Source organism: Drosophila melanogaster, chromosome 3L (genome assembly GCF_000001215.4).
Source record: "Drosophila melanogaster chromosome 3L".
In the NCBI taxonomy this organism is placed as follows: Eukaryota; Metazoa; Arthropoda; class Insecta; order Diptera; family Drosophilidae; genus Drosophila; species Drosophila melanogaster.
The window spans coordinates 21301247-21318757 of NT_037436.4; the positions used below are offsets into that span (position 1 = coordinate 21301247).

Here is a 17511-nt window from a genome sequence, read left to right on the forward strand (position 1 = left end):
CTGTACCAAATTGCAAACTTAAACTTCCCAGCGTCTGTTTTTGAATCCATAATTTTTAACCCCAAATTGCATACAAATTATATTATAATATCTTAGTTGTTTTTGGAAGGTCACACTTTTGAGCTGATATTTCTTTTGGGGTAAGGTTATTTAATCACAGATGCAAATGAAGGAACTTGAAATAGATGTCAGATTGTGTCAAAATACTTTATTTTAACCTGATTTTTCATAACGTTTTAAAGTACGCCTCCAATATCGGTTCATTCATTCATCAATCTTGAATCTGAGTCAGGAACATTAGCACATACTGTTTCCAAATGCTTTTCATAATTAAATCAATAATCTTGTGTTTGAAATGTGTTACCATATTAAGACAAATTAAACTGCTGTCCAAAATCATTTATCACACTGCAAACCAGACCCAGGAACTAACCAAGGCAAAAGAAAAAATTCAGCATAAGCAACACCAGACGAACATGAGCACAGACAAATGTGGAAGCTGGCATGGTCATCAACTCACTTGGCTTTTTTCCCTGTTGCCTCAGCTCAGTTATTTTTAAAAAATATATATCCAGTAAACAATCATTTCCATGTAAATCCAACCGAGACTGACCTCCAGCGTGGACACCGACAATTGAAAACGATCATGTTGCCAAGAAAGAGTCTAGAGAATGATGTAACAGACGGCTGGGATTTCGGGAACAGGTTTGCGGGTTATTAACACTTTCGCTGCTTGGATTCTACTCGTGAAGAAGATGTAGGTCATCTGCCGGTGATCGGAAGACAAGTTACTTCTGTAAATGGGCACTTCATACAATAAATAAGCCCAATTACAGTGAAACATTTATAATGAACACACAAACGCTGCATATTAATAGCATTAAAAAGTATTAAAAGCTAAAAAACTAATTACAATAACATTTGTATATACGCATAAAATAATATTTGATCTGTATTATTTAAAGGTGTTTCTGTTATAAATATCAAATAAGTGCTTTAGAGATAATGAATATTGTAAGACGAAAAAATATTTAAACGATAATAAAATGGTAAGCTCTTCTTTATATATCAATTCAAAAAAGCGAAATTATTGATGCTCGAGCTGAAATAAATTATAAAGTTTTGAAATATACAATTTGGGCGCAATACAAAAGGGTTAAGCTTGTACATAACCAGTTTCTTGGTATCCTTCACGACTTCCCCATTAAGCGCAGTCGAAAAACCCCTCGGCTTATGTACATTGTGTATTTATAGCAGAGCCGAGTCCTCTGCCGCGATCACATAGCATAAACAATTAAGTATAAAAACCTGTACAATCTGTACTACAATAAATAAGCTCTATTTACCACACCGTTGGCCTAAAGCTTGCTCTCCTTCGCCTCCTTGGCCTTCTGGCGGGATGCAGCCGCTGCCGCCGGTCCGAAGCGCTGGATAAAGTTGTTGACCGGTGCAATGATGGCCTCTGGATCGTTCATGTGCACATGGTGCGAGCCATTAACCTCCAGGTACTCAAAGTTCGGCTTCTTCAACAGCACATCCAGCACCTCGTCGTAGTACTTCTTGTCCTCGAAATACGAGGACTGGGCGGCCTTGATGAACAAGTAAGGACATGTAATCCGATTGGCCATTTCCACACACAGCTCCTGGGACCCGATGGCATAGTTGTAAAACTTGAGACGCCTATCGCGGCAGAAGAAGTACTTGTCCGGGTACTTCTCCGACTTGCCGATGTTGCGAGCCATTAAATGCTTGCAGTGCTCCTTGTTCACCGAATGGAAGGTGCCGATATAGACCCTCTCAATAAGTTCATCGTAGGTGTAGCTCGGCGGCTCGTTCTTACTCCGGTTCCTTTCGTCTTCACGCAAGAACTCGTCCAAACGGGTTTCCATGGTCCTAATAACCGACGGATACGGACGCTGATGAGGTTTCAGGGCATCAATCCCAATGATCATGTCCACCTTGTCCGGAAAGACCGCGGCGAAAACAAAGCAAATAATGGACGACATTGAGTGTCCAACCAGGGACACTTTCTCCCACTTGTACTGCTTCATGATCAGGCGGATCACATACAGATTATCCACGGAGTTGTAGTAGCAGCCATCAGGCAGTCGGGACGATAGCCCGTGACCAGGAAGATCGATCGCGAGGAATGCCACGTCCGGCGACAGCAGCGGCATCAGGCGATCAAAGGTTCCCGCATTATCCTGCCACCCGTGCAGTCCTAAAATTGGTTGGACGTTCTGCGGACCGTACCACTTGCCGGATATGTGCCCCCATGGAACCGTAATGCTGATCTCGGCGAACTACGGTAAAGAAATACAAAAATACATACAAGGCACTATTAACGTAAGATTTTTCTTCCTTATCACCATCATTAGCTACTATCTTCGAATTGCATGTTATTTCATTTTTGGAAACAAAGATCCACATATATATAAAAATCTACAGAATCGGTATGACACCTACATATACGAGTACATTAGGAAACATCTAATTTAAGGTACAGAATATTCAATATTACGGATTAATATATTATCAACGTTGATAAAGAATATACATACGTATTTTTTAGAGCACCATATGTTTGCACGCTGTACGGTGAAATAAATGTAACCCCCTGGAAGTCTGTGAAAATGCAGTGAAGTGGTTCAAAGTACACTTACGGGTCTGGTTGGGGCTTCGCCAGTTAAGTCGCCTGCATGCCGATAACGCTGGCCAAGATCACTGCCGGTAATAGTGCCACTTGAGTTGTCGTCCGTGTCCATTTCTGCGCTCGAAAGTGGCCAAAAAGCGAATGAGCACCAATTCCAAAGTTTAGCCGATTTCGGCCCTTATCAGTAACGACCTGTGGAGATTAGCACTGCGATTAGTTAAGGCAAACAGGCGGGGAAACATACATACTTAGAAAATACGAAAGTAAACATTAAAGAGAAATCATAACAATTAATCCAATATAATATATAATATAATATCCGAATCGATGCCGATGCTTCATTAGATTCAAAGGTCATGGTGATCGCTTTAATGAATCAATATAACTCACGTTGTCTTTGTGTCACAGATTTTTTTGCAATTTGTTTAATATACTTGTGCTCCCTCCTAATTAATACAGAATTGATTTCATTCGAATAATTTTATTACCAATGCGCCCAACAAACAGGTGAAAGCATCGAGCGAACGAAAAATAAACACTTACTACAGCTGTTCACTAAACTTGCACATGGGCGGCATTGTTTATGCGGCGGATATAACACGAAGTTTACATTTAATGTTTTAAATGAATTTTATTAGTGTATGTTGGAAAGATATGACTTAAATCATCAGCCTTTGATTTCATAAATAAATGATGACAACTAACTTACAACAAACTTATGTATTGTGAACTTATCTCGAAATGTCGACATATAAACGAAGATATAGTGTTGTAAAACATACCAAGCGAGTTTTGGACCAGTGTTGTTCGTAGCCAGCAGCCGCCAGCGAATGACAAGATTAAAAACCTTGCTGAAACATAGTTTTCTCAGATATTACGTATCAAGATCAAAGTTCACCTGGCATCGCCGCCGACCATCCATGTGTGGTGAAATCAAAGCCAGAACATCAGTATCATTCTATTGATCGAGGAAGAAGAACGTGACATTACTCAGAGGAAGTAGAAAATATCTTACCTTGAAATGAAGGTGTCCAGAGGTCTGTTCCTGCTAAAACAGTTGCCAAATGTAAGAAACTCCAGCAGTGGGCCCACAAAGCCCTTCAAAATCCTCAACAAACATGTAGGTGGTAGAATCCTTTTGGTTTTCATTTAATAATCACCTTGGCTTTCTCTTCGCAGTTCGATGAAATCAGCATACCAGTTCCATGGGGTCACATCTCGGGCAAATGGTATGGACCGAAGCACGTACGACCCATTGTTGGCATGCATGGCTGGCAGGATAATGCCGGTACCTTCGATACTTTGGCTCCTCTCCTGCCGTCCCACCTCTCTTTCCTAAGCATCGATGCACCAGGACATGGGTTGTCCTCCTGGCTGCCACCTGGCACTTCCTACCACTCCATTGACCTCGTGCTGATCACTCGCCGACTAATGGAGGAGTACAACTGGGACAAGATCTCTATATTGGCCCACTCGATGAGCTCCATCAATGGCTTTGTGTTCAGTGCTCTGTTTCCTGACAAAGTTGATCTGTTCGTGGGTCTGGATGTGCTGAAGCCGCCAGTTCGAAGTGCTCGCGGCATTGTGGATTCGCTTACCGAGCGAATTGAGTCCGCACTGAAGCTGGAACGACGTCTGAAGAGTGGGTCTGAGCCGCCTGCCTATGACTGGGATCAGTTGGTAACCCGGCTGCACGAGGGCTCAAATAAGTCCGTCTCAATTGATGCCTGCAAGTATCTGCTGCAGCGGAACTGCAAACCATCGACGCACGAGCCTCACAAGTATTACTTCTCCCGCGACAACCGACTGAAGTCATCACTATTTTACACGTTGCACCAGGAGGTGCCAATGGAGATGGCGCGCAGAATTAAGTGCCCGCATCTCTTTATCAAGGCCCTGCAGGCTCCCTACTACGAACGCAAGGAGTACTTCGATGAAGTGTTAGCGGAGCTGCAGAAGAATCCTCTGTTCGAATACCACGAGGTTGAAGGAACTCACCATGTCCACCTTAACGAGCCAGAGAAGGTGGCGCCTATCATCAACTCCTTCATCAATAGGTACCGGCCTTTATGAGACCGCCTTAACATAGACCTCGACATATAGACCCGTGTACAAACTAGCGGATTCGTGTACCTTACTCCTAATGTTTAATTTAACCCAACGCAGATTGATGATATTTACTGGATATTATATGAAAATTAATCTCAGTTGTAGACAATACCTAAACATTGGAAAATTGGTTGCTTCTATTTAATTTATTATGTACAATCAATACCGGCAATAACATTAATGTTAAACACTATTGTTCACACATGAACACGAATATATTTAAAGACTTACAATTTTGGGCTCCGTTCATATCTTATGTAAATGAATCGAGAGCGATAAATTATATTTAGGATTTTGTTATCTAAGGCGACATGGGTGCATTGCTCAAAAACATGTAATTTAAGTGCACACTACATGAGTCAGTCACTTGAGATCGTTCCCCGCCTCCTAAAATAGTCCCTTAGTGGGAGACCACAGATAAGGTCCTCGCCGCTCAAGATAGGCAGATGTGCCCGAGCGTGGGACCTCGATAAGGCGGGGACTATTTACTTAGGCCTCTGCGTAGGCCATTTACTTTAAGATGCGATTCTCATGTCACCTATTTAAACCGAAGATAATTCCAAATAAAATCAGTTTCTTACAAAAACTCAACGAGTAAAGTCTTCTTATTTGGGATTTTACATTTGGTCAATCGAGCCTTTAATCGACTCTGCAGTTTCCCCCTACCAAAGGTAAGGGACTCAGAGAAAGGCCAGCCCCTTTAAGCATTGCTAAGTTAATCTTGCAGCTAAAGGTAGCAAAAATAAGTGACTCTTGTTTCCCCCTACCAAAGGTAAGGAACAGAGTATAAATATAAAAAGCAAAAAGATACAAAAGAATCTTTTATGTTTTAAAACAAGCACCTTATAGTCTATAGCTAAAGGTTGCTTTGTGTACCATTATAAATTGTGGTAAGGCGTGCTTGAGGCCATACATCAGCAATTGTGAAATTAAAAAGTGCATAACAAAAGTGCCTTATAAATGCTCTAATAGCATTAAATCAGCTCATAAATAGAGTGCAGTGTATATGCCATAAGAGCATAAATTAAATAAAAAAAGTGCCTGAAAACAGTGCCTTATAAATGCTCTAATAGCATTAAATCAGCTCATAAATAGAGTGCAGTGTATATGCCAAAAGAGCATAAATGCCGAAATAAATGGCTAAAAAACAAAAAATCTGACTGGACTACAAAAATAATAAAACGTGCCAAAAAAAAAAAAATCATCTTTAAACATCGACGGAGCCTTAAAGAAGAGAAGGAAGTCAAATTCAAAGGAGCCTCTACCAGCAGCAGAAGCAGCAACAACAGCAGCAGCAGAAGCAGCAACAGCAGTAGCAACAGCAGCAACAACAGCAGCAACAGCAGCAGCAACAACAACGACATCAGCTAAGTCAAAACAAGAATTTTCTGTTTATCCAAACACACATATATATATAAATACATATAAAATACATATACACGTACTATATATATTAAGAAATTACAAAAAATTTTCAAAATGATGTCAGAAAAGACTATTCAATTCCTTAAGAAGCAGTCCGAAATTATTTTGGAAATTAGAAAGTTGGAAGTAAAACCAACATTAACAGATGTAGAAATTCTAAAATTAAATGAGCTTCAAAAATGTTTCATTGCTAATCATAGCAATTTGTTAAAGATCGGCGTTGTCGATCATGAATATTTTAACGCGAAGCAGTATGATTTAATAATGATGGTGTTAGAAAAAATTAAAAATAAAAATGAAAAAATTAAGGGCGAGTCGGTAGAAAACACTTTCCCTAAATCAAACACTGTCCCTAAATCAAACCCTCCCCCTACATTAAACCTTGAAATGCGTGGTCACCCTGAAAAAGAGGGTATAGCACAAAACAACGCTTTAAAAGTAGAGCAGGCATTTCGTAATAATGTTGGCCAATTTCGAGTATATCTAGAAGATACGTCTAAACTAATAGACAGTAGTCCAGATTTCCTTAAAATAAGGAAAAATAAAATTGAATTTTTATGGCATAAAATAGATAACCTGATTGAACAGGTGAATAGTCATTTTGAGAGTTCGCTATTCGAAGAAGAAATTAGCGAACTTGAATTTGACAAACAAAATATTCTTACAGCCATTAATAGTCGACTCAGTGGCACAATAAATAAAGCTGAAATGTCGACGGTTGTTAAGGCGGAGGAGTTACCAACCCTGCCTAAAATACAGATTCCCACTTTCTTTGGTGATTCCAAAGAATGGGATCTTTTTAATGAACTCTTTACAGAGCTCATACATGTGAGAGAGGATCTCAGTCCTTCTCTCAAATTTAATTATCTAAAGTCAGCATTAAAAGGAGAAGCCAGAAATGTGGTTACTCATTTACTGCTCGGCTCTGGAGAAAATTATGAAGCCACTTGGGAGTTTTTGACCAAGCGATATGAGAATAAAAGAAACATATTCTCAGATCATATGAATAGGCTTATGGATATGCCAAATTTAAATTTAGAATCCAATAAGCAAATAAAGACATTTATTGACACGATTAACGAGTCAATTTATATTATAAAATTAAAGGCACAATTACCAGAAGATGTGGATGCAATTTTCGCTCACATAATTCTTCGGAAATTCAATAAAGAATCACTCAATTTATATGAAAGCCATGTTAAAAAGACAAAAGAAATACAGGCACTTTCTGATGTCATGGACTTTTTAGAGCAAAGGCTCAATTCTATATCATCATTCTCACAGGAAGTAAAACCTGTAAAGAAAATGATTAATAATAACAAGAATAAAAATTATAGTGACAATTGTGCATATTGCAAACTACCAGGGCATTATTTAATTCAATGCCATAAATTTAAAATAATGAATCCAGCAGAACGGTCTGACTGGGTAAGAAAAAATGGGATTTGCCTAAGATGTCTGAGGCATCCGTTTGGTAAAAAATGTATAAGCGAGCAGCTTTGTTCGACTTGTCGTAAACCTCACCACACGTTACTTCACTTTGCAGGTCATAATCCAGAAAAAGTGAATACGTGTAGAACAACAGGTCAAGCCTTGTTGGCCACGGCCTTGATTCAAGTAAAGTCGAGGTATGGAGGCTTTGAACAATTAAGAGCATTGATTGATAGTGGCTCTCAAAGCACAATTATTTCAGAAGAGTCTGCACAGATTCTAAAATTGAAAAAATTTCGGTCTCATACTGAAATAAGTGGAGTATCTTCCACAGGAACGTGCATCTCCAAGCACAAAGCGGTTATTTCGATAAGAAATTCTCCGAAAAATTTAGAAATTGAAGCAATTATTCTCCCAAAACTTATGAAGGCACTTCCAGTCAACACGATTAATGTTGATCAGAAAAAATGGAAGAACTTTAAATTAGCCGACCCCGATTTTAATAAACCGGGTCGCATTGATTTAATCATTGGAGCAGACGTATATACTCACATTCTGCAAAATGGAGTTATAAAAATAGACGGTCTCCTTGGGCAAAAAACTGATTTCGGGTGGATAGTTTCTGGATGTAAAAAATCCAAAGGAAAAGAAACCATTGTAGCCACAACAATAGAAATAAAAGAGTTAGATCGCTACTGGGAAGTGGAAGAAGAAGAAAAAGATGATATCGAGTCTGAAATCTGTGAAAATAAATTTATCAAAACGACAAAAAAAGATTCAGATGGGCGATACATTGTGTCAATTCCATTCAAGGAGGATGTCACCTTAGGAGATTCAAAGAAACAAGCGATAGCTCGTTACATGAATCTGGAGAAAAAACTAAAAAGAAATGAAAAACTTAAGGTTGACTACACTAAATTCATGAATGAATACATGGATTTAGGACACATGATTGAAGTGAGTGATGAAGGCAAATATTTTTTACCGCACCAGGCAGTGATTAGAGATTCAAGCCTTACGACCAAATTGAGAGTAGTTTTTGATGCTTCAGCAAAAACTACGAATAACAAAAGTTTGAACGACATAATGTGGGTTGGGCCACGAGTTCAAAAAGATATTTTTGACATTATTATTAAATGGAGAAAATGGGAATTTGTTGTTTCGGCAGACATTGAAAAGATGTACCGACAAATTAAAATAGATAATAATGATCAAAAATATCAATATATTTTATGGAGAAATTCTCCAAAAGAAAAAATTAAAACATATAAATTAACCACAGTCACTTACGGAACTGCATCTGCACCATATTTGGCTACCAGGGTTCTGGTAGATATTGCAGATAAATGTAAAAACCAAGTTATTAGTGCAATAATTAGGAATGATTTCTATATGGATGACCTAATGACTGGAGCTGATTCGGTAGAAGAAGCTAATAAATTAATAACATTAATTCCCCATGAATTGCAGAAAGTTGGATTCAACTTAAGGAAATGGATTTCCAACAATTCCAAAATATTAACCACTGTGGAGGACACAGGGGACAATAAGGTTCTCAATATTATCGAAAATGAATGTGTTAAAACTTTAGGACTAAAATGGGAACCTCAAAAGGATTTATTTAAGTTCAGCGTAAATTGTAATGATGAATCAAAAAATATAAATAAGCGCGTTGTGTTATCAACGCTAGCAAAAATATTTGATCCGTTAGGATGGTTGGCACCAGTCACGGTTTCAGGAAAACTTTTTATTCAAAAACTTTGGATAAATAAAAGTGAATGGGATCAGGAATTATCCATAGAAGATAAAAATTATTGGGAAAAATATAAAGAAAATTTATTATTGTTAGAGAATATTCGAATCCCAAGGTGGATTAATTCAAACAGTTCTTCAGTCATTCAGATTCACGGATTTGCGGACGCCTCCGAAAAAGCATATGCTGCAGTAGTCTATGCTAAAGTAGGACCTCATGTTAATATAATAGCTAGCAAAAGTAGAGTCAACCCTATAAAAAATAGGAAGACAATTCCCAAACTCGAGCTGTGTGCAGCTCACCTGCTTAGTGAATTAATCCAAAGACTAAAAGGATCAATTGACAATATAATGGAGATCTATGCTTGGAGTGATTCCACGATTACCTTAGCATGGATTAACAGTGGTCAAAGTAAGATCAAATTTATAAAAAGAAGAACGGATGACATTCGGAAATTAAAAAATACTGAATGGAATCATGTTAAGTCAGAGGATAATCCAGCAGATTTAGCATCCAGGGGAGTGGATTCTAACCAGTTGATCAACTGTGATTTTTGGTGGAAAGGTCCGAAATGGCTAGCAGACCCAAAAGAACTTTGGCCTCGGCAGCAGTCTGTAGAAGAACCTGTCTTAATAAATACGGTATTAAATGACAAAATAGATGATCCTATTTACGAATTAATAGAAAGGTATTCCAGTATAGAAAAACTTATACGTATAATAGCATACATAAATAGATTCGTGCAGATGAAAACAAGAAATAAAGCCTATTCATCAATTATTTCAGTAAAGGAGATAAGAATAGCGGAAACAGTTGTTATTAAGAAACAACAAGAATACCAGTTTAGGCAAGAGATAAAGTGCCTTAAAATCAAAAAGGAAATCAAGACAAATAATAAAATATTGTCATTGAATCCATTTTTGGACAAGGATGGGGTTCTAAGAGTTGGAGGAAGATTGCAAAATTCCAATGCAGAATTTAATGTTAAACATCCAATCATTTTAGAAAAATGCCACCTAACAAGCTTATTAATAAAAAATGCTCATAAGGAAACATTGCATGGAGGGATAAACCTAATGCGAAACTATATCCAAAGAAAGTATTGGATTTTCGGGTTGAAAAATTCGTTGAAAAAGTATTTAAGAGAATGTGTAACGTGTGCAAGGTATAAACAAAATACAGCTCAGCAAATAATGGGTAACTTGCCAAAATATAGAGTGACGATGACATTCCCGTTTCTTAATACTGGAATAGATTACGCAGGTCCTTATTATGTTAAATGTTCAAAAAATCGTGGCCAAAAAACATTTAAAGGATACGTTGCTGTATTCGTTTGCATGGCCACCAAAGCCATACACCTAGAAATGGTAAGCGATCTAACTTCAGACGCATTTTTAGCAGCACTCAGAAGATTTATTGCTAGACGGGGAAAATGTTCCAATATCTATTCAGACAACGGAACAAATTTTGTAGGAGCTGCAAGAAAATTAGATCAAGAGTTATTTAATGCAATACAAGAAAATATAACGATTGCAGCGCAGCTTGAAAAGGACAGGATTGATTGGCATTTTATTCCCCCGGCAGGACCTCACTTCGGAGGTATTTGGGAAGCTGGAGTTAAGTCAATGAAATACCATTTAAAGCGTATAATCGGCGACACTATTTTGACTTACGAAGAAATATCAACTCTTTTATGTCAAATAGAAGCATGCTTAAATTCAAGGCCATTATACACTATAGTTAGTGAGAAGGACCAACAAGAAGTTTTAACACCAGGTCATTTTTTAATTGGAAGACCACCTTTAGAAATAGTCGAACCAATGGAAGATGAAAAAATCGGAAATTTGGATAGGTGGAGACTTATCCAAAAAATGAAGAAAGATTTCTGGGTTAAGTGGAAAAGTGAATATTTGCATACGCTCCAGCAAAGGAATAAATGGAAAAAGGAAATTCCTAATATAGAAGAAGGGCAAATAGTTTTATTAAAGGATGAGAATTGTCATCCTGCAAGATGGCCTTTAGGAAAGGTGGAAAAGGTGCATAAGGGGAATGATGATAAGGTCCGAGTGGCTAAAGTAAAGATGCAGGAAGGATATATCACTAGACCCATTACTAAAATTTGTCCCTTGGAAGGAATAAAGTCTGTTGACAAAAATGAGGCTGACCAAGAGCCAAAAAGACGAACTAGAGCGACATCGGGAATGTCCAAGATCGGAATCATTATGGCAATGTTGTTGTTTGTGTTAAGTTGTCAAGTTTCTAGCGCATTACCTAAAGATATAGCACCAAGATATTCTATAGACAGAATAAATAAAACCTCAGCAATATATCTAGACCCGCTAGGAGATGTTGAGATTGTGAGTACTTCTTGGAATTTGGTTATCTATTATAAAATGGATCCATATTTTAAAATGTTAACAAAGGGTAATGCGCTTATACAAAGTATGAGGAAAGTTTGCGAAAGACTTCATAGCTTTGAAGAGCAATGTAGTCTAGTTTTAGATAATATGCAAAGTCAGTTATCGGAACTTGAAGAAAACAATAAATTGTTTATGATACAGTCTAGATCTAGAAGCAAGCGTGCTCCTTTCGAATTTATGGGTTCCTTGTATCATATTTTATTTGGTATAATGGATGAAGATGATAGAGAGCAATTAGAAGAAAATATGAAGAATTTGTTAGATAACCAGAACAACCTTGATAAACTAATTCAAAAACAAACATCTGTGGTTGATTCAACTTCTAATCTATTAAAGAGAACAACAGAAGATGTTAACTCCAATTTTAGAAGTATGCAAATAAGAATTGAGAACATGACAGAAGTTCTTAAAGAAAATTATTATGTTTATAAGGAATCAATAAAATTCTTTATGATTACGAAACAGCTACACTCATTGATTGAAGAAGGCGAAAAAATTCAAGCAGGCATTATAAGCCTGTTGATTGATATTAATCACGGTAGGCTAAATACAAATATTCTCAGGCCAAATCAGCTTAAAAAAGAAATTGCCAAAATTCAGCAGAGTCTTTCGGAGAACCTAGTAATTCCAGGAAAACGGTCAGGTACGGAACTTAAGGAGGTGTATACACTGTTAACAGCCAGGGGTTTATTCATCGACGATAAATTGATCATTAGTGCAAAAGTGCCTCTGTTTAGCAGCATCCATCCAAATTGTTCAGGCTTATTCCGGTGCCAATTCGAAATGAAGATCGGATAATAATGGTGCATACAACGTCCGAATATTTAATTTATAATTTTGAGATAGATTCCTATCACATAATGACGGAAGCCACATTAAATCAATGTCAGAAATGGCAACTAAATAAGAGAATATGCAAAGGAAGTTGGCCCTGGAATTCAGCGAATGATAATGCATGTGAGATTCAGCCTCTAAAGCCAGATAAAGCGGCGAACTGCATCTATAAAACAGTAGTCGACTCTAAAAGTTACTGGGTAGAGTTAGAAAAGAAAAGTAGTTGGTTGTTTAAGGTTCCTGCGAATTCAAAAGTCCGTCTGCAATGTACTGGCTCTCAAATTGAATTGTTTGATTTGCCTCAGCAAGGAGTTTTAAGCATTGCGCCATATTGTACGGCAAGAACCGACGATAAAATTCTAGTTGCCCACCATAACATTCAGTCCGAAAGTGAAGAATTATTATCAACACCTTATATAGGAGAAGTTAGTGGAGTGCCGAAGATTATTTGGGATCCGCTGAAACTATCAATATTAAATCATACTGAGGAATTTGAACGATTGAATAATGAAATTAAATTTATGAAAGAGAACCATCAAAAATTGAAAGATTTACATTTCCATCATATTTCCGGACATGCTGGATTAATTATTGCTTTAATACTAATGATAGTATTAATAATATATTTCATACGGAAATGTGCTGTGCAACAAAGAATGCAAGCAATAACCTTTGCAGGTCCGTTGCCAGTACTATAAATATCAATAGTAAATAAACAATAAAATAATATAACAAATAAAAATATACAGTCCACTAATAGAAAATGTACTTCTACATAGAAAAAGCAAAATGTTTAAAATAAGTTAATTGAGTACAAATTGTTGAATTAAAAATAATATAAACCATAATTGTAATCCAATAAAATTAAAAGCCAGAAAAACTAGGCCCATTGAAATCTTAGTTGCAAAATAAATGAACATATATCAAATAAATACAGTCCACTACTGTTATAAATGCAACTAATATACTAATGTACATCTCAGCTTGCTGGCCCTTTGGCAGAATGTTCACACATGAACACGAATATATTTAAAGACTTACAATTTTGGGCTCCGTTCATATCTTATGTAAATGAATCGAGAGCGATAAATTATATTTAGGATTTTGTTATCTAAGGCGACATGGGTGCATTGCTCAAAAACATGTAATTTAAGTGCACACTACATGAGTCAGTCACTTGAGATCGTTCCCCGCCTCCTAAAATAGTCCCTTAGTGGGAGACCACAGATAAGGTCCTCGCCGCTCAAGATAGGCAGATGTGCCCGAGCGTGGGACCTCGATAAGGCGGGGACTATTTACTTAGGCCTCTGCGTAGGCCATTTACTTTAAGATGCGATTCTCATGTCACCTATTTAAACCGAAGATAATTCCAAATAAAATCAGTTTCTTACAAAAACTCAACGAGTAAAGTCTTCTCATTTGGGACTTTACAACTATATTAAAAAGCTTAAAATATACGCTTTGAATTGCTGTTTTGTGTGGAATTTACGCCGTAACTAAAACTAGCCAATAAAGAGCTAAGACAAATAGAAACATACGCACAGGACCCATGGGAAATAAGCAGGAGTTTGTAAATTCCCCGCAGCTCCCACGTAGTTTTCTGTTTCATAGCGTGAAAAAAAATTGTGAAATAGACATAGGATTTAAGTAATGAGTCTATGGGCTCGATTTGGAATTATCTGTGCACTGCACCGCTCTGAACCCATAAAGGCAGCACTTGAGTCTTGAATGACTGCTAAGAGAACATGTTAAAATAAATATTACGTAGAGATTTTGGTTAGCTAAAGTCTAAAAATATTTGTAAATCTACAATTGTATATATGTTTTTGGGGTTTTCTTTTGTAAAATCAGTCGGCGCGAGGAAATATAATATTAAACAATTACAACATTGGGATAGCCAACTCGGCAAACGTGGTGGTGACTACTCGAATATATGCATCTTCTATTGTATATATTTGTAAGCGTAATCAACAATTGCTTCGGTTTCGCATGGAGTTTTCTTAGCATTTGAGTGTCTTGTGTTGTTTTCAATCAGATTCAAAGTGTTATAAAAAATATACAATATGTGGTAAATATATGTAACATGTACATACATATTTATCTACGCTGCAAGTTTTACAATCTATTGCATTGGCAAGTTAAGCAGCCGCAGCATTTCGCCTATTCACTAAATGACAACCAGATTAATCTTAAAAAGTGATATTGCAGAAAAATAAATTTTTAATTTAAATAGGAAAATATTCAATCATTGCAATGCTGATAAAAAAAATGAGCGAAAATTTATGTATATATAAAGTCATTTAGTAAATACCCGACTTGCGCTTGCTTAAACTACTCTTGCACATTAAACATTGTAATAAAACAACAAACTAAAACCTACGCTAAAAATAAATACAATAAATTAGTTAAGTCCTAAAGAGAAAATGCTTAGCAACATTTAGTGTGGATTTCTCTGCATAATTCTTCTCTCAACTTTCTCGCATTTTGGTTTGTCTATTTACAATTGTATCAGTTTTCCGGTTTGTTTTCCCGACATTTGTTTGGGTCGAAGCTCAAGCTACTGGCGACGAATCGCCTTTCATGTCGCGCTCACGAAAAAACCCGCGCTCCGTCTTGCACTCGCGTATGGTAACGGTCTCCAGGTTTACGGTGACGTCTGTGATCACCACCCGGTTGGATATGTTGCATTTGGCCGGCAGCCAGAAGCGCGGCGGAAGGGCACGCGGCGAAAGAGGAGTAAGCGGCTGTTTCTGGTTGATAGCCAGGTTGTTGCACGGTTTTGGTATGTTATTGTTCTCGGAAGGAACCTGTGGCGCCTGTTGGTTGCCTTCCTCGTTGGCTACTTCTTCTTCCTCAGCTCCGGACTCTGCGGGCGTTGTGTTTATGGCTTCTGTGGCCAGTGGGGTGGCCTGCTGCTCAGATTTCAGCTGCGTTGCAGCCTCGCTGGCAATCTTTTCCGCTTGCTGCTGATCCTGGAAGGGCTGCTGCTGGCTGGGAGTTACCTGCTGGGTCGGCTGAGGCTTAATAGTGGGGCCATCTGGGGAGGTCTTAATCGTAACTCCAATCTTGCCCGATTCCTTGAGCACCTCGGCTTTGCGTTTGGTGCCGATCAGCGGCTGATCCTCGGAGCTGGAGGAGTTGCTGTCCGGCTCGGGGACAAATGAGTTGTGCGTGAAGCTGCTGTTCGAGGAGGAGCTGTGATCAATGCGCTGACGCTTGGACTCGTGGTGGTGGTGATGATGATGGTGGGTCAGCGGAGATTCCGAGCGCCGTCCACTGTTGCGTTCGGACTTGATGTGGTGATGATGGTGGTGGTGGTGATGGTGCTTCTTCTCCTTCTTCGACTCCTTATCGTGGGTAGCCGATGAGGTGGTGGCTTGATGCGTGTCCACATCGTTTTCGGTGAAGGTGTACTCATCCTCCTCGGATTCCGGCTCCGGATCGGGTTCTTTCTCCTTCTTCTTAATGCCTCGCTTGGAGGGAGTTCCGGAGGATTTGTTCGTTTGTTCGTAGATGTCGATGAGGCGGCGATCCAGGATGTTTACCTCCGGTTCCCAGGTGTTGTAGCGCTGGTTCCAGCCCTTCCACTTGACACGGTACTCCACGACGCCCTGGAAAATCGAGTAAGTGAAGGAGTGGGGGTGGATTGCATTTTCTTAGACAACTAATTGATTTTCCATTCAGCGAAACAAAAACACGCCTCACATACACACACACACACATACGAACGCACTACGCACACACACATGCATCGTGCAAATGGTGGTTGCAGCAGCAGATGTCCTCTGGCCAAAAAATGTCGAAGGACATGTGACCTTGTGGACTATACATATATCCTGCGTGTGCTGCGCATATTGCATTTGCCATTTTTAGCGGAGCATCCCGTTTTGGTCGCCTTTTTCGAATTTGTTTACGCTCATCTCACCTTCTTAACGCGCTTTTGGATGATTTTCTCAGCCGCGTACACTAGATCGACTGGATCGTCGGTCGCATTGTCGCGCCCCAACTTCCCCTTACTCCCCTTGCCTCGACCAGTCATTTTTAATTAATAATCTTCTCGGAACGTTTTATTATTCGTTTTATTTGCAATTAACTTCTGGTTTACAATTCTGCGTACGTCGATAGTCGTCCGACTCGATTATTTTCATGTAAACAATCGATAGTGCTGCGAGGTGCAGAGTTACCGTGCTACAAAGAACTGGGATCATATCTTAGCAAGTAGCCGTGTCGCACACCCTTTCCTGGCAAAATTAGCAAAGACTCAAAACTTTGATGACTAGACACACCTAATTGTGCGTTTTTAAAATGTAAATGTTTTGTTAAAATATTTTCAGAATTTCTTGACATTTTTCTATTATTTATAAATGGGGTATATAAATGTTTTAGAAAACATTTTTTTGGCGCTGTTGCCTTATACACTATTTTCTTTTATCGTTTCTACAAATTACTAAACCGGCGAGAAGTTAAACCAATTAGCTTAAATATAAAATAGCTTTTAATCAAATTTTAATAAGCGCATTTTTAATGAATCCTTTGTACAGTATTCTTTTTAAACTGCATGTTGAATTGAATTCCAGGTAACGAAATATTATACTTTCGTTAACGTTTATCGTTGTGTTGCTTTCATCCCATATTGAGTTTTGATTTTCCTTTGTCCTGCTTCACTTATTGTATCACAAATTGCCACATATACTTCGCCCCATATTCCTATTCAATTAAGTTTGATAATTAACTTGATTACAACTGAACTAGTTACCCTCTTCGAACTCTTCAAATGCCACATCCTCAAGAGGGAGAGAAAGTGCGGGAGAGAGTGTGAGAAAGCACAAGAGCGCCGAAAGCTCAGGATGGATGTGAAAGGAAGTGGCCGACTGCAGATATTTTAT

General features: G+C 38.3%; 3 protein-coding genes, 2 long non-coding RNA genes and 1 other non-coding gene across 12 annotated transcripts, besides 1 other annotated feature; 3 read left to right on the forward strand and 3 right to left on the reverse strand.

The window, feature by feature from the left end:
* The first annotated feature begins 230 nt into the window (after window positions 1–230).
* lncRNA:CR45432 (long non-coding RNA:CR45432) lies at window positions 231–913 on the forward strand. Its single transcript, NR_125032.1, has one exon. It is a non-coding gene; the product is annotated as a long non-coding RNA:CR45432 (long non-coding RNA).
* On the reverse strand, window positions 539–3412 carry CG11309 (uncharacterized protein). 6 transcript variants are annotated; one of them, NM_141044.4, is made up of 4 exons: window positions 3044–3221; window positions 2664–2845; window positions 2562–2591; window positions 1030–2303 (listed from the first exon to the last, which is right to left on the reverse strand). In NM_141044.4, the coding sequence occupies exons 2-4, from the start codon at window positions 2763–2765 to the stop codon at window positions 1359–1361; spliced, it is 1077 nt and encodes a 358-aa protein (NP_649301.1). In that variant the 5' UTR covers window positions 2766–2845; window positions 3044–3221; the 3' UTR covers window positions 1030–1358. The 6 variants fall into 6 exon arrangements, with proteins under 6 accessions (NP_001287141.1, NP_649301.1, NP_001262148.1 ...); NM_001300212.1 differs by lacking the exon at window positions 2562–2591 and having other exon boundaries at window positions 539–2303; NM_001275219.1 differs by lacking the exon at window positions 2562–2591 and having other exon boundaries at window positions 3142–3221.
* asRNA:CR45952 (antisense RNA:CR45952) lies at window positions 1175–2889 on the forward strand. Its single transcript, NR_133290.1, has 3 exons — window positions 1175–2308; window positions 2379–2500; window positions 2573–2889.
* Window positions 3413–3450: 38 nt separating the features above from the next.
* Window positions 3451–4951, forward strand: CG7632 (uncharacterized protein). 2 transcript variants are annotated; one of them, NM_141045.3, is made up of 2 exons: window positions 3451–3773; window positions 3833–4951. In NM_141045.3, the coding sequence occupies exons 1-2, from the start codon at window positions 3675–3677 to the stop codon at window positions 4724–4726; spliced, it is 993 nt and encodes a 330-aa protein (NP_649302.1). In that variant the 5' UTR covers window positions 3451–3674; the 3' UTR covers window positions 4727–4951. The 2 variants fall into 2 exon arrangements, with proteins under 2 accessions (NP_649302.1, NP_001262150.1); NM_001275221.2 differs by having other exon boundaries at window positions 3451–3719.
* On the reverse strand, window positions 4892–16774 carry Pc (Polycomb). The gene is made up of 3 exons (NM_079475.3): window positions 16551–16774; window positions 14060–16236; window positions 4892–4952 (listed from the first exon to the last, which is right to left on the reverse strand). The coding sequence occupies exons 1-2, from the start codon at window positions 16662–16664 to the stop codon at window positions 15178–15180; spliced, it is 1173 nt and encodes a 390-aa protein (NP_524199.1). The 5' UTR covers window positions 16665–16774; the 3' UTR covers window positions 4892–4952; window positions 14060–15177.
* Window positions 4957–14057: a mobile genetic element.
* A 202-nt stretch (window positions 16775–16976) lies between the features above and the next one.
* On the reverse strand, window positions 16977–17404 carry lncRNA:CR45674 (long non-coding RNA:CR45674). The gene has a single exon (NR_125033.1). It is a non-coding gene; the product is annotated as a long non-coding RNA:CR45674 (long non-coding RNA).
* Window positions 17405–17511: the final 107 nt, after the last annotated feature.